Source organism: Sciurus carolinensis, chromosome 10 (assembly GCF_902686445.1).
Source record: "Sciurus carolinensis chromosome 10, mSciCar1.2, whole genome shotgun sequence".
In the NCBI taxonomy this organism is placed as follows: domain Eukaryota; kingdom Metazoa; phylum Chordata; class Mammalia; order Rodentia; family Sciuridae; genus Sciurus; species Sciurus carolinensis.
In genome coordinates, this window is record NC_062222.1 from 74788189 (window position 1) to 74801021 (window position 12833).

The following is a 12833-nucleotide window of genomic DNA, read 5'->3' on the forward strand; positions in this document are numbered from 1 at the left end:
CTGACGAGGAGGGGGGAGGTAGGAGAAGGAGAGATAGAGAGGAGGGAAGGAAGGAAAGAATGGTAGGAGGGAAGAAAAAGTAAGAGAAAAAGAAAGAAAAAAGAATCCTTGGACTCTGGTCTTAGTGTGTCCTTATTTTGGATTTTCCCTAGCCCACCCTTTTCTGGAGTTGATCAAATGATGACGTACAATTTGATTCTCAAAGGAATTGAAAAAATGGATTTTCCCAGAAAGATAACAAGGAGACCTGAGGATTTGATTCGTAGGCTTTGCAGGTGAGAAGATCATTCGTAACCCCTTGTTTTGGATTAAGCATGAAGGCTTCCAGGTTCTCTCTATATACTTTTTTAAATTAGGTATACACTTACTTTTTTTAATGTTGCTGAATTACATTTCAAGAAAGATGTTTCCTGTTATGCAGACTAAGTTAGGAGTTTGAGTTTACCTCATGCATTGTATAACCACAGTACCAATGTATACTTTAAAAAGATCCAAATTTCACAGATTATCTTTAGATATCATCTTCATCTCGTATAGGGAAAAATAGAACAACAAACTTTGGATTAAAATAAAATAATATATTTATAACCTTGTTAGTTTGAGAGAAAATCAGTAATGTTGATTAAATACTACTATATGTCTTTTGTCAACCTTTAATTTTTAAAAGGTACTCTTCTGATCTTATTTTAAATTACCCCAAATTTCTACTTAATACTAAAAATCATTTATCAGAAATAGTAGGCTTCAGATTTTTTGGTTAAGTTCCATTTTGTTGCTACTTTTTTTTCTTCCTTTCTTTTTGTTTTGTGCACTTGAACTTTTTCTGAATCATTAAAATTTAGTAAATTTAGAACATGAAACCTAGCTGTGGTTGCCAGCAGGAATTCCTGCCTGCATCTAAGAAGATTCCAGCTTAGATGTAAATGATTCTCTAAATCTTTCCCTGGTTTTCTCAGTCAAGTTGGCAAGCTAGTACTCACTAAGTATTCATTTAGAGTTCATTTTAAGAATTCATACAAATATATTCCTAACTAATTCAATTGTGCCTCTTCCAGAGAGAGCCATGTCCTTTTCATCTCCCTAACTCAGATGTCTTATACACAGTGGGAACTTGATGGATGTTGGTGAATGAATGAATGAATTATAATTGATTCATTTATAATTATTATAAACTGCCTTTTTAAAAATGATTCTTTCAGGCAAAATCCAACAGAAAGACTGGGAAATCTGAAGAATGGAATCAATGATATTAAGAAACACAGGTAGGTAGTTACTTAGTTACTTTTTTGCCCAGAAAAAATATAGTAATTTATAGAAATTGTGGAATTTTGACAACTTCTCCCCATGTAGATTTTCAGTTTTTCCATTTTTTTTTTTTTTTTTTGCTTCAGTTTTGTTTTGTTTTGTTTTTCCTCTTTGTTTACTGTGTGTGGTTACCATAATCAATCTTAAGGAGATTTTTCTACTGTTGGGAAATTCATATTGAGAATAGACAAAATTATAAAACAGATAACAAAATCACATTTTTAGATATAGAAACTTAACTTTTTATTCACTGCTGTTTTCATTGCTTTTTATTATTAACTTGGATTCTGTAAAGAAATTAAATGTTTTTGGCACTGATTTTTTAAATAAAATAGACTACAATCATTGCTGTCAATATTCAGGAGAATATTCAATATTCAGCTAGATCAATAGTTAAATAGCATCAACTTATGATTTTTAACTTTATGGTTGTGCAAAAGTAATACACATTCCGTAGAAACCATATGATGAATTTTGATTTTTTTGAGATTACAGATCTGTGGTGCAATACTATAGTGATTCCTAGCAGCTGCCAGGCATAGCTCCTGGGCAGCCACATAATCATGAAGGCAAACAACCAATGCTCTATATATAAGGGACAGTGTTGTTAAGCTATGATGTTCAGTAGTGTAGGTATATTTTGATTTAGGATATTTTCAACTTATAATGAGCTTATCAATATGTGACTATTGTAAGTTATCTGTATTCTCTTTCAGTTTTAATATGTTGAAATATAATTTTCCTTTGAATATTTCTCCAAATTCTGAAGCCTCATGTTGATTTTATTTATTTTGGTGAAGAACCTTGATTTACACAGATCCTCAAGCATCAAGTTCTCCTTGTGCTGTAATCTAATGTGCAGTTAGATTTCCAGTTCTGTGAATTTCTAAAAATGGCCTTCAGAGCCATTGATAACTTCCTTAAGACATCCTCTCTGATTTGATTACATATTCAAATGTGGACCTTTAAGCCTTTAGGATTTCTGTTTATTAAGTCAGTACCTGACTGAGTCCTGCAATTTTCAAGATATTTTCACTTTGCTTATGATTTATAGATAGAAAATATCACTTAATAAAAAAACATTGAAAGTACTAAAATAAATTTGAGAATTTCATTATTGAAAACCTTGAATTCACTGATGTGGTCACTTTTAGAAATGGAAACAACTGTCAATAGTTTATTACTCTGTGGATTTTTCTTTCTTTTTCTTTTCTTTCTTTTTTTCTGATGCTGGGGATTGAACCCAGGGCCTTGTGCATGCTAAGCACACACTCCACACCCCCAGACTTCTATAGATATTTTTGCTGAAGAACTGGGCGCACATCAACACAGAGTGAAAATAAAGGGAGAGATGTGGCTGCCGACAAATAGTAACACTATTCATTTTCCTAAATAGTAGCAGTAGAACTTAAAAAAAAAAAAAATCCCCAAGCTGCCAGCCCTGCTCTATGTATTCATGAACTTACTTGAAATAAAGCCATGTATTCAACATTGTAAACTCATATCAAGCTCTGCCTTAGGGGTGTTTGGGGAGGAAAGGGGAGAGGGAGAAAAAAGCAGAAAGAGGGACAAATAAGACAGATAAATCTGCGTATTTTATAGACACCAAAATGCTCGTAGTATTTTAATGTTCTTTGTTGTCCTTTGGATTGCCTTCAGTTTTAAAGCTCATTATTTGTCTTAGATTCCAATTTATCTTCTTCCTGACTACATGCTGTTATCACAGTTTCTTTTCTCATTATAAAATGACACATCAACACACCATTCACATTGAGGAAACAAGTGTCCCGGCAATTAAATTGATTCTTCCAATATATTTTCCCCCTTTCTCTCATTAAAGAGTCTTCATGTTTGGCTCTGGGGTAGTTGAGAAACAGAAATGATATAATTGTTAACAGCCTGCAGCTTTATTTTTTGCTTATTATTTATCCAAGTCTGTTTAAATGTAGCTACCAAATTGTGATTGGATGCACAATGCAAATTGATGGTAAAGAACTTCTGCCCCTGGGTATCCTAATAAAGAATTCTGAATTTCCTTCCTTGTAGGGATTAATTTGCCTCTTCTTCTTAAGAGGCAGGGTGGTCTTTGCTATGGGTAGATGCGAAGTCAAAATATAATGCGTAGGACAGAGTTGACCAAAGAGATACACCAGGTTTACACAGTACCTTCCGGTGAGATCAAAGAACTCGAAACCATGATTTCATTCTCTATTTCTGTTTTCTTGGTGTCTTTAAAGAAAGTTTGGGAGGGGAAAGAAACAAAACAAAACTCTATTTCTCACCAAACAGAAGTGTTTTTCAATCTTCCTCAGTTCTCCAAAGTATATAGTTTTTCTCCCCAGCATATTCTTAGAATATTTAAAAAAAAAATCTTTAAGGTTTGGCATTAGATTTTCCTACTCTTCTCTGAAGGCTTTAATATTCTTAGAGACATATTCCTGTTAGCTTTTCACTTAAACACAATACAGTTAAACATGGCATATTGTTTATTCATTCTGTGTTTAATCATCTTTCCTAAAAGTAAAAATCATTATAGAACTCCTCTTTCTTCTCTTTATGAGCTAACTTATATACTGGACCTCAATCACATCTATTTTTAAAAGAAGACTAGTGGACTTGTAGGGTACAATTAAATTTTTTCTGATAGGAAGAGGAGTAATTTGTTTCAAGTATTTTAAATATTGGTTTTACTTTTAAGAAAAGCTTCTACAAGCCTTCTAAAAACAGAGAAGCAATTTATGTGCTGTCGATGCTAACATTTCCTTGGTGAATATTTTTCACCCTTGAGTACATGCTGACATTTGTATTGCTTAAAATGTGGTCAATACCAAAAGGCCAAGTATGAAGTGAATGGCCACTCATGTTAAGTAAATAGTACTGTAAGTCAAATTGTAGAAGTACTCTGTAGGAGATATATAGTCTCTTTGATTGAGTAGAATCACTGTAATGATACAGTCTCTGTGAGTAGAGGAATGGTCTTGATTTTTATTAATGTTTGTGAAGTACTTCTAGGTAGAGAGCAAATAAAATACATTAAATGTATTGTTACCATATTTAGTGGCCAAAAAAAAAGCAATCTACAGTACTGTGTACCTAGAAATATCTAAAAATGGAGACTCAGTCTGTGGGAAGCAGTGATAGATGGATCAAAGAAAGGATGAGGACTGTGGTTTCACAGCAGGGCAGCGTAGGGAGATAGAACTCCAGGGGCTGCTGCCTGGCCCTCAGTCTTTGACTAGTTTTTGACTTGAGTTCCAGCAGTTTCTACTAAAATGGCATTTTGGGTTAGGAATGGCATCTGAAATGGAATGTACTAGCACTTGCCATCTCTGTTTTTAATTCCTTCTCTTTTGCTAAACTTAGACTTAGATTAGGAAATGTTGTCAAGGACAGAACCAAAATCAACTTTGGGGTGAAGAGAGACTGAGGCAGCTAGAAGTGTTGATTTGGCTGATAGAAGAATGTAACAGCATCCTAAGAATCCCCCGACCTTCACCTCTACGGTTGCTGCCTGCCCAGCCTGGTCCCCTGTGGTTGTTCCCCACCTAGCCAGAATTATCTTTTGAAAACCGTATGCATCATTCCCTCAGAACTTTGTACTGGCTTCCCATCACACTGAAAAATCGATTCCTTACTGTACCCTAAAGCACACTAATATGATCTGGCCTCTTGTTATTTCTCAAATACCATTTTTTCCCTTTTTCCCTTTTTTTTTTTTTTTTTTTCCAGTTTTCTCTGTACTCACCACATTACAGCTCATTCCTGCCACTTCCTTCCACCTAGAAGGCCCTTGCCACAGATCTTCCTGTGGCTTCTTCTCCCTTCTGTTCATTCTGGTCTTAATTTTGACATTGCTTCTTTAAATACCACCCCAGCTAAAAGCCACCCCTCCTATTATTCCCATTCCTGCCATCATCTCACACTTTATTCTCTTATAGCATGCTAGTAATTATTAGAATCTAAAATTTGTTTAAGAATTTTTATTGTTTGGTTTTTGTCTGTCACCTCCCATGAAAATAGAAACATCTTAAAAGTAGTGTCTTGGTCCTTTTTGATACCAAAAAAGGAACCAAGTTGGCCCTCCGTAAATATCTCTTGGCTGGCTACCCTGACCTCAGGGTCCCAGTAGAAAACATCAGAGGATATAGAATAATATTCTTCCATGTTCTTTGTAAGATCCTGAGAGATACAACAGATTGCATTCAAGAGAAGCAAGAACCTGGCTTCTATTTTTAGATTTCTAGTCCACCAAGCATGGCATACATGCTTAAGACCACTTTTTAGATTAGCAAAACGTAAGCAATAAATGAAAGAACTTTATCTGGACATCAGCTTAATCCCTTATTTTCACAGATGACTGTAAAACATTTCCTTATCTTAGAGCTTTTCAGATACATGTCACTAGGAACATCACCACCCTGAGAGAGTGATGTTATAATACACAATAGTACCTCCTGCTTTAGAGTGTTCTCTTGCATTCATTCGATAAACACTTATTGAGCCCATATTTTGTCCCAAGCACTGCCTGAATTATTAGGTGCACAAAAGGAAAGGAAATAATGAAAACTCCTGCCCTCATGGGGCTCCTGTTCTAGAGGAGGATGTAGAAATTAAGATGACTAAGTCAAGTGGTTTATCTGATAGTAGCAAATGCTAAAGAGGAAAAATAAAGCAGTGAAAGAAAATAAGTGTTGATTGGGGAGGATTGAGAGGGGCTGCTGTTTTAGACGAGGAGACCAAAGAAGGCTTCATTGAGAAGATGGTCTTTGAGAAAAGACCTGAAGACATTGAGGGAATGAGCCATATGAAAATCTGGAGGAAAAAACAATCCAGCATTGCATGTAGAGGTCTTAAAAAGTGAGAGCATCCCTGGCTTTTTGGAAGAAGGATAGGGAGATAAATGAGCAGGAGAGAGACAAAGAGAAAAGTGGGACAGCAGTAATATAGTGGAAGGACAGTGGTGGAAAGGGTGATTTTGTAAGGTCTTGTAGGTGACAGTAAAGACTGCCTTTCACACCAAGTGAGATGGAAGACACTGAAGAATTTTGAGCAAAGGTGTGATGTGACCTGATATGTGTTAAGTGATCTCTCTTGCTGCTGGCTTGTTTCATAAACAAAAGTAGAACTTCATCCGTTCTAGTCTAGTGAAGGTTTGGAGGATAGGGAATAGTCCTAATACAGATATATTTGGAAGGTAGCACTAACCAGATTTGCTCATGAACATAAGTAGGATGTGAGAAAGTATAACTCCAATGTCTTTGATTTGAGTAACTGAAAGCATTGAGGCAAGTTTAGTAGAGAAAATTTGGACCCCGATGTGGTTTAGATATAAGGTGTCCCCCAAAAGCTCATGTGTGAGACAATTCAAGAAAGTTTAGAGGTGAAATGCTTGGGTTATGAGAGACTTGATGTAATCAGTGCATTAATCCAGATGAATGTATTAACTGGGTGGTAACTGTAAGCCGTGGGGTGTGGCTGGGGGAGGTGGGTCACTGGAGGCATGCCTTTGGGGTATGTATTTTGTGTTTGGTAAGTGGAGTGGTCTCTTTGCTACCTGATTTTTATGTTGTTTCCTCCATGACAGTTTCTACCATGATGTCCTACCTTATCTCAGGCCCATGGAGTTGGCTGTCTATGGACTGAAACCTCTGAAGCCATGAGCACCAAATAAACTTTTCCTCTTCTAAAACTGTTCTTGTCAGGTCTTTGATTACAGCAATGAAAAACCTGACTAAGACACCAAATTTGGTCCTGATCTGTGTTAGATGCTTATTTGACATCCAGATGGGAGGTGATAAATAGCAGGTGTAGATGATAGCCTATTAAACCAATGGGGAGGTAGAGTCTTTGCTGGTAATAGAAATTTGTGAGAAACCAATATATAAATGTCATTTAAAGCCATGAGACTGAATGGGAGGATTATCTGGGAAGTGAGAAGGAGAATAACTAAAACGAGCAAAGGTCCAAGAACTGAGCCCTGGAGCTTACCAGCTTCACGAGGAAAACTCTGGAAGAGGAGGGAAAGTACCCAAGAAGGTAAAAAGAAATCCTGGATAGTATGTTCTGGAATTCAAGTGAACAGGCACAGGGTTGAGTTTGATGAATAATGGCAAAGTCTACTAGGAGATCAAGTAAGAGGAAAACTGAGAATCCAGGTGATTCAATGGAGTGGAGGGAGTGAAACCAGATTCTTGTGTGGTCAGAAGAAAAATAGGTAGAGAGGGTAATTGAATAACTCTTTCTGAGGTTTTCCTCCAATGAAAGCAGAGGAATGGAATGGGAGTTGAAGGGGAACTGAAATCAAGAGAGGGTCTTGCATTCTAGGAAATAAAATGTTGGATGATCTAACAGAGAAGAAGATTCAGGAAAGAGGAAGATTGTAGGAGTATATCTTTGAATAGAGAAGAGGCAATGAGATCCAGTATACAGTGAAAACACTAACCTTAGCTGCAAGCAAAGGCAATTTTTTCATGGTACAGGAAAGAAGGAAACACAGAACGTGGGCACATAGACTGGTGGGCATTGTGGAAGGGTTTTTTTGTTTTTGTTTTTTGTTTTTTGTTTTTTGCTTCAGTTTTCTCATTGAAATAAGAAGCAAGGACCTCAGGAGAATGGAGGATTCTGGAAACTTGGAGGGAGTGTAAAGGGAAATCTGGACAATTGTTGGGTAGCATGAAGTTCCCATGTGCATTTAATGCAAGACCAGACAACCAGCATGGTGGTGTGATTTTCCTCTGGCTTCTTGTAGCTGCACTGTTGCAGGGAGAAAGCTGGAAATAAAAGGATGTGATAAGTAATGTTCCCCTTCTCATTTCTCAGGTGGTTAAATGGTTTTAATTGGGAAGGATTGAAAGCACGGAATCTTCCATCACCCTTACGAAGAGAGGTATGATATTTACTGTATTACTTTCTTAATTTTTTTTCCTGAGGACTTATTTTTGTAAACAGATTTTGGGGCAGGAGTGCACGCACACACACATTCACATGGGTGCATAAACAGTGCAGGTGGTTTTTTGACAGTTTTTAAAAATTTAGTGAAAATATCATAGTAATTTTGATCTCAATACTGTTTCCTATTTGGCAAGCATTAACTGTCCTCTCAGGAACTGTTTACATGTCAGTGCCACCCAAGACCCAAGGTATTCAGTGTTCCTCAGGCTAACAGATGAAATATCACTTATTTAATAGTAACCTTTAAAAATCTGTAATATATTTATATCATCTGGTACTGCATGTTATTAAAAATGTAATTATAATGGAATCCAGAAGGAACATTTGTGCTATCACAGAATTTTACATTGTCACAGAAATTGAAAAAAATAAAATAAAATTTAAAGCACCTAATGATAAAGAAAGAATAAATAATAAATTTTAATAGCATGAAACCATTTTATATTAAGATGAATTTTATAGGGAAATGGAAATGGGGGAGAAAAAAGTGATGTAATGTTTCTGACTTTTTAAAATGGTTTATGGGTATCAAATCACAATGATCTTTAGAGTACAGTAGACATGGTTAAAAGAGTAAAGTAACAATAACAGTTTATCTTAAAATGACAATATTTACAACATTCTAGAAATTTCTTTCTCCACGACTATTAAAACTTACATGAAAAATTTAGTGGTCAATCTGCAAATGTGCAAAGAGAGACACAGGCTTTCACAGTTGTTTCAGAGACAACACTAGCAAAAACATAACAGGGCGTTGACCTGCATAAGTCTTTCTTCCACTCAGGTCAGCTTTTGTTCTGCTTCCTTTAGGGCTGCCTTGTACAAAAGGGGACCACTAGCCATTGAATGATTCCCCCACCTTGCCCCCAAGCTCCAACACATTACGATGATCATAAACAGTATTTTTAATGATATTGTAACCTGATTCATCAGTTAGGTATTATATAATTTGTTTGAAAGCAAAGAATTAGAAACTACCTGATTTGCAAACTAATTTAATACCAGAGACATTTTATTCTTTCAACAGGGTCACTAATATTTTGAATTGTCCCTTTGGCATTCTGGATACTTCATAGGGATGAATTACTCATATAAAAATTCCAGATTGGCAAGAAACTTACAAAGTAGAAGAAAGGCTCTGACAAACTTTGACTTTTATATATTTGCTTTTAAAATATTTTTCAATTTGATAAAATCGTAGACATCATTTCTGTTACCTTTTCTTTAGAAAGTAACTCCTCATGCCAGATAGCTCCTAACGAACATAATCCTGTCACCAGTTCACTTGCTTCTTAAGGGGAAATCACAGAAAGCTAGGACTGTGTCTCAATAATGACATTTAGCCCATATTTTCCTAATGTGTTATTTACAAGTGGTTGTGGCATAGGATCAGTGTTCAGGTAGAAAAAGGATTACCTGGATGTAACAGCTTGCTTAGTCAACATTATTCTCACCTTTGTCTTAAAACTTTCTACATTAGCTTAGTGGACCCATAGATCACAGCTACTTTGACAAGTATCCTCCGGAAAAGGGAGTTCCTCCAGATGAGTTGTCCGGCTGGGATAAGGACTTCTAACAGAAGACAAGATGATTACTGCCTATGCACTATGGAAGAGGACAATAAGGATCAATAATTCGACACTGATTATTTCTCTCTTCAAAGCATTACAGTACCTTTTGGAAGACCATTAGGGAAAAGAAATTCCTGCACAGGAGGTGGAGGAGAGTGGTACAGATATGGTTCTGAATGATAATGTCTCATTTAGATGCTGTGAATTATTCATGTGTTCCATTCTATGCTTGTGTCAAATGTTGAAGGCCATTGCCTCCCCCCTTTCCACCATCAAACCATTTTTGTTGAAGCAGCATAGTTTTCTCTGAAATCTACTGCTCCTTCCCAATCATACTCTTCTCTTTCGAGTCATAATAAGGTTTAACAAGGGCTTTGCCCTTGAGCAACTAAGTTCTGCGCAAGTAGGAGGAAGAATATGAGGGAATTTTGGAAGATTCCCACGGCACTCAATAACTCCATGTAGGCAGGATGACATCTTTTTAAAAAGGTGTTTTATAGAAATCTTGGTAATCAATAGCTCTTAACTGTTTTCAGCCTAGAAATATATGAATATGCTTCTGATACTAGTCTGGGGAAAGGTGAGTTTGAGTATTAGTTAGTGATACCTCTTTCTAAAGAGTTAATTTGTCCAACCAGGGAATTATATTCTGTTGAGAAACTTAGAAAAAATAAAGTCAAAACTATTTTTCTTTCTCCTGTGACCCGCTGTGATACCTCAGAGATTTTCAAAACCCTGCTAAAAGTGGATATAGTGTATGGGTTAAATGAGGGCCTTTGGAAAGGTTCTATCTGCTAAAATGTTTTCACTACCAAAGTAGAAAATATACTAGAATGAAATCATGAAAGATTTTCCTCCCTGTTAGAGATAAAGGAGAATAAATTTCAGTAGGTAAAGTTGCAGACTCTTTGAAACTCTGAGCTATTTTGGTCAATTCTGTCAGTGTTGCTATTAATAAAGCAAAAAGGGATAGAGTGGCTACCATTAATTTTTAATGAGAGGCCTATTAGCAAATGTTGATGCTTTGTAGTCTCTGAGGAGTTAATGACTCTTTTTAAAGACATCTGAGTCCTGGATATGTTTATAATTACACACTATTGGAGAAGTCATAGGATTTCAGAAGTAAAAGAATACCCAGGTGTGATGGTTGTGATGGCTCCCACCTATAACCCCAGTGACTCGTGAGGCTGAGGCTGAAGGATCGCAAGTTCGAGGCCAGCCTCAACAACTTAGCAAGATCCTGTCTCCACCAATTAAAAAAAAAAAAAAAAAGTATGTCTCAAAATAAAATAGAAATAGACTGGGGATGGGGATATAGCTCAGTGGTAGAGCACCCCTGTATTCTATCCCCAGTATTGCAAAAACAAAGCAAGTGAAACAAAAGGACACCTAGCATCTGGCCTCTTCCTGCCTCCTTCTGGCAATCTTCCAAATAATTAATAGAATGTTTTCGGTATTGTTTGAATACTAGTACCTAAGAACATCACTAGTAATGAATGTTTAAAGGTATTGACCATGTTCACTTTACTCCCTGTTTCCAAAATGGATGGGAAGCAGAGCTTTCTCTGTAATTTTTTTTCAGTCTGGCAGAGTAAAAATGACATCCCACTTCCAGCATTATTCAAGCTTCTGGTTATATTTTATATGATAATAGTCTATGTGAAAAGCAACCTCCATCTGTTCTGCACACCAATTTCATCATCTAGAGAAAGTCAGTTATGTGCTTCCTGAAGACTTCAACTTGAAGACTTCAATTTGATAAGTGAGGCCCAAACCAAGAAAGTGCATCCTTAACAAATCAGATTTCCACACTTAGAGTCCTTTTGCTGAACCAAAGAGTTTTTGTTTCCTGGAGTAGTATTTTTAAAGATTATGTATTGTACATAGAAGAACCATTTTTAATAGGATTGACATAACCTGCTTAAAGAATTTCTAAAATTTTTAAAAATATTTTTATTTGCATTTGGTTTGTATGTACTATATGTTTTTCCATGTATATATTTTAAAATTACCAACATATACAGGTAGGGAATTTATGTATTGGATGGGTATTAAAACTGTACAGTTATAATAGCAATGATATTCTCAAAAAGAGATCATATAGTTGTAACTTTAAAAACCCTACATATAGAGAGATAAAAACCTGTAAGACTACTACAGGTTTATTTTGCCTATGATTGGCCATATCATATGTAATTCCCACATGCAATTTTATTGTGTTTCCTTTAGAGTACTTTATAAAGATGAGGATGAGAGAGATTGAACCATCCTATAATTCCAACTCCACTATTTCCTAGCTGGGTGACTTTGGGAAAATGATTTACTTTTCTGAGTACTATCTTTCTCACTTGTAGAAAAAGGCAAAATAATATTTACTCTAGAAGCTTGCCCTGGGGATTTAAAAAAGGTACGTAGAGTCCTTTGCCGGTTATCTGTGAAATAATCAATGTTGCATTGGTGGGAGCTGTGGTTACTATCTCTGTGAAAATTAAAGGGGCCTTAATAACCAGTTAATCCTGAACCTTGTGCATCATTGGTGTCTGTATGCAAACTTGTACTAATTAAATCCAGTATCTGTCTTTTCTTTTCTTTGAAATCATGAAGTAAAGATGGTTATCAAACCCTAGTGTATAAAATGAAGGCTTAATCCTCACCAAAGTGAAATGCTTTGTTAAGCTGACCTAAATTTTAATTTTGATGAATTAAAGACACTTACACACGAACAGGGAAACACAGAAAATTATCCCCATATACAAACTTATTATATTCCTAACCACTAAATCATTCCTCACCTCTCTTTTCTAGGGTGTAAGTTAGCTTTTCATTCTGAAACTTCTTTGATGGGAACAACTTTTCATAAGTGTAGTTTCTTAATCTCTAGATATTAAAATGTCTGGAAGAAAAAGAATGTGTTAATGAAAAATAAGATTTATAGTCAAAAAGATCTGGGTTTGAATTCCAGCTCTGCCCAGATTTGTATGATTTGAACAATAAACCACATTTTTA

At 35.8% G+C, this 12833-nt stretch overlaps 1 protein-coding gene across 2 annotated transcripts in view; it reads left to right on the plus strand.

Annotated features, from left to right (window-relative positions):
• The window catches only part of Prkg2 (protein kinase cGMP-dependent 2), a 95910-nt gene extending 83388 nt beyond the window's left edge, over positions 1–12522 (plus strand). For both annotated transcript variants that reach the window (XM_047566699.1, XM_047566698.1), the window contains 4 exons: positions 153–275; positions 1200–1262; positions 8125–8191; positions 9737–12522. In XM_047566699.1, the coding sequence (XP_047422655.1) occupies positions 153–275; positions 1200–1262; positions 8125–8191; positions 9737–9832 (349 nt within the window). In that variant the 3' untranslated portion in view covers positions 9833–12522. The remainder of the gene's footprint in view (positions 1–152; positions 276–1199; positions 1263–8124; positions 8192–9736) is intronic.
• The last annotated feature ends 311 nt before the right edge of the window (positions 12523–12833 follow it).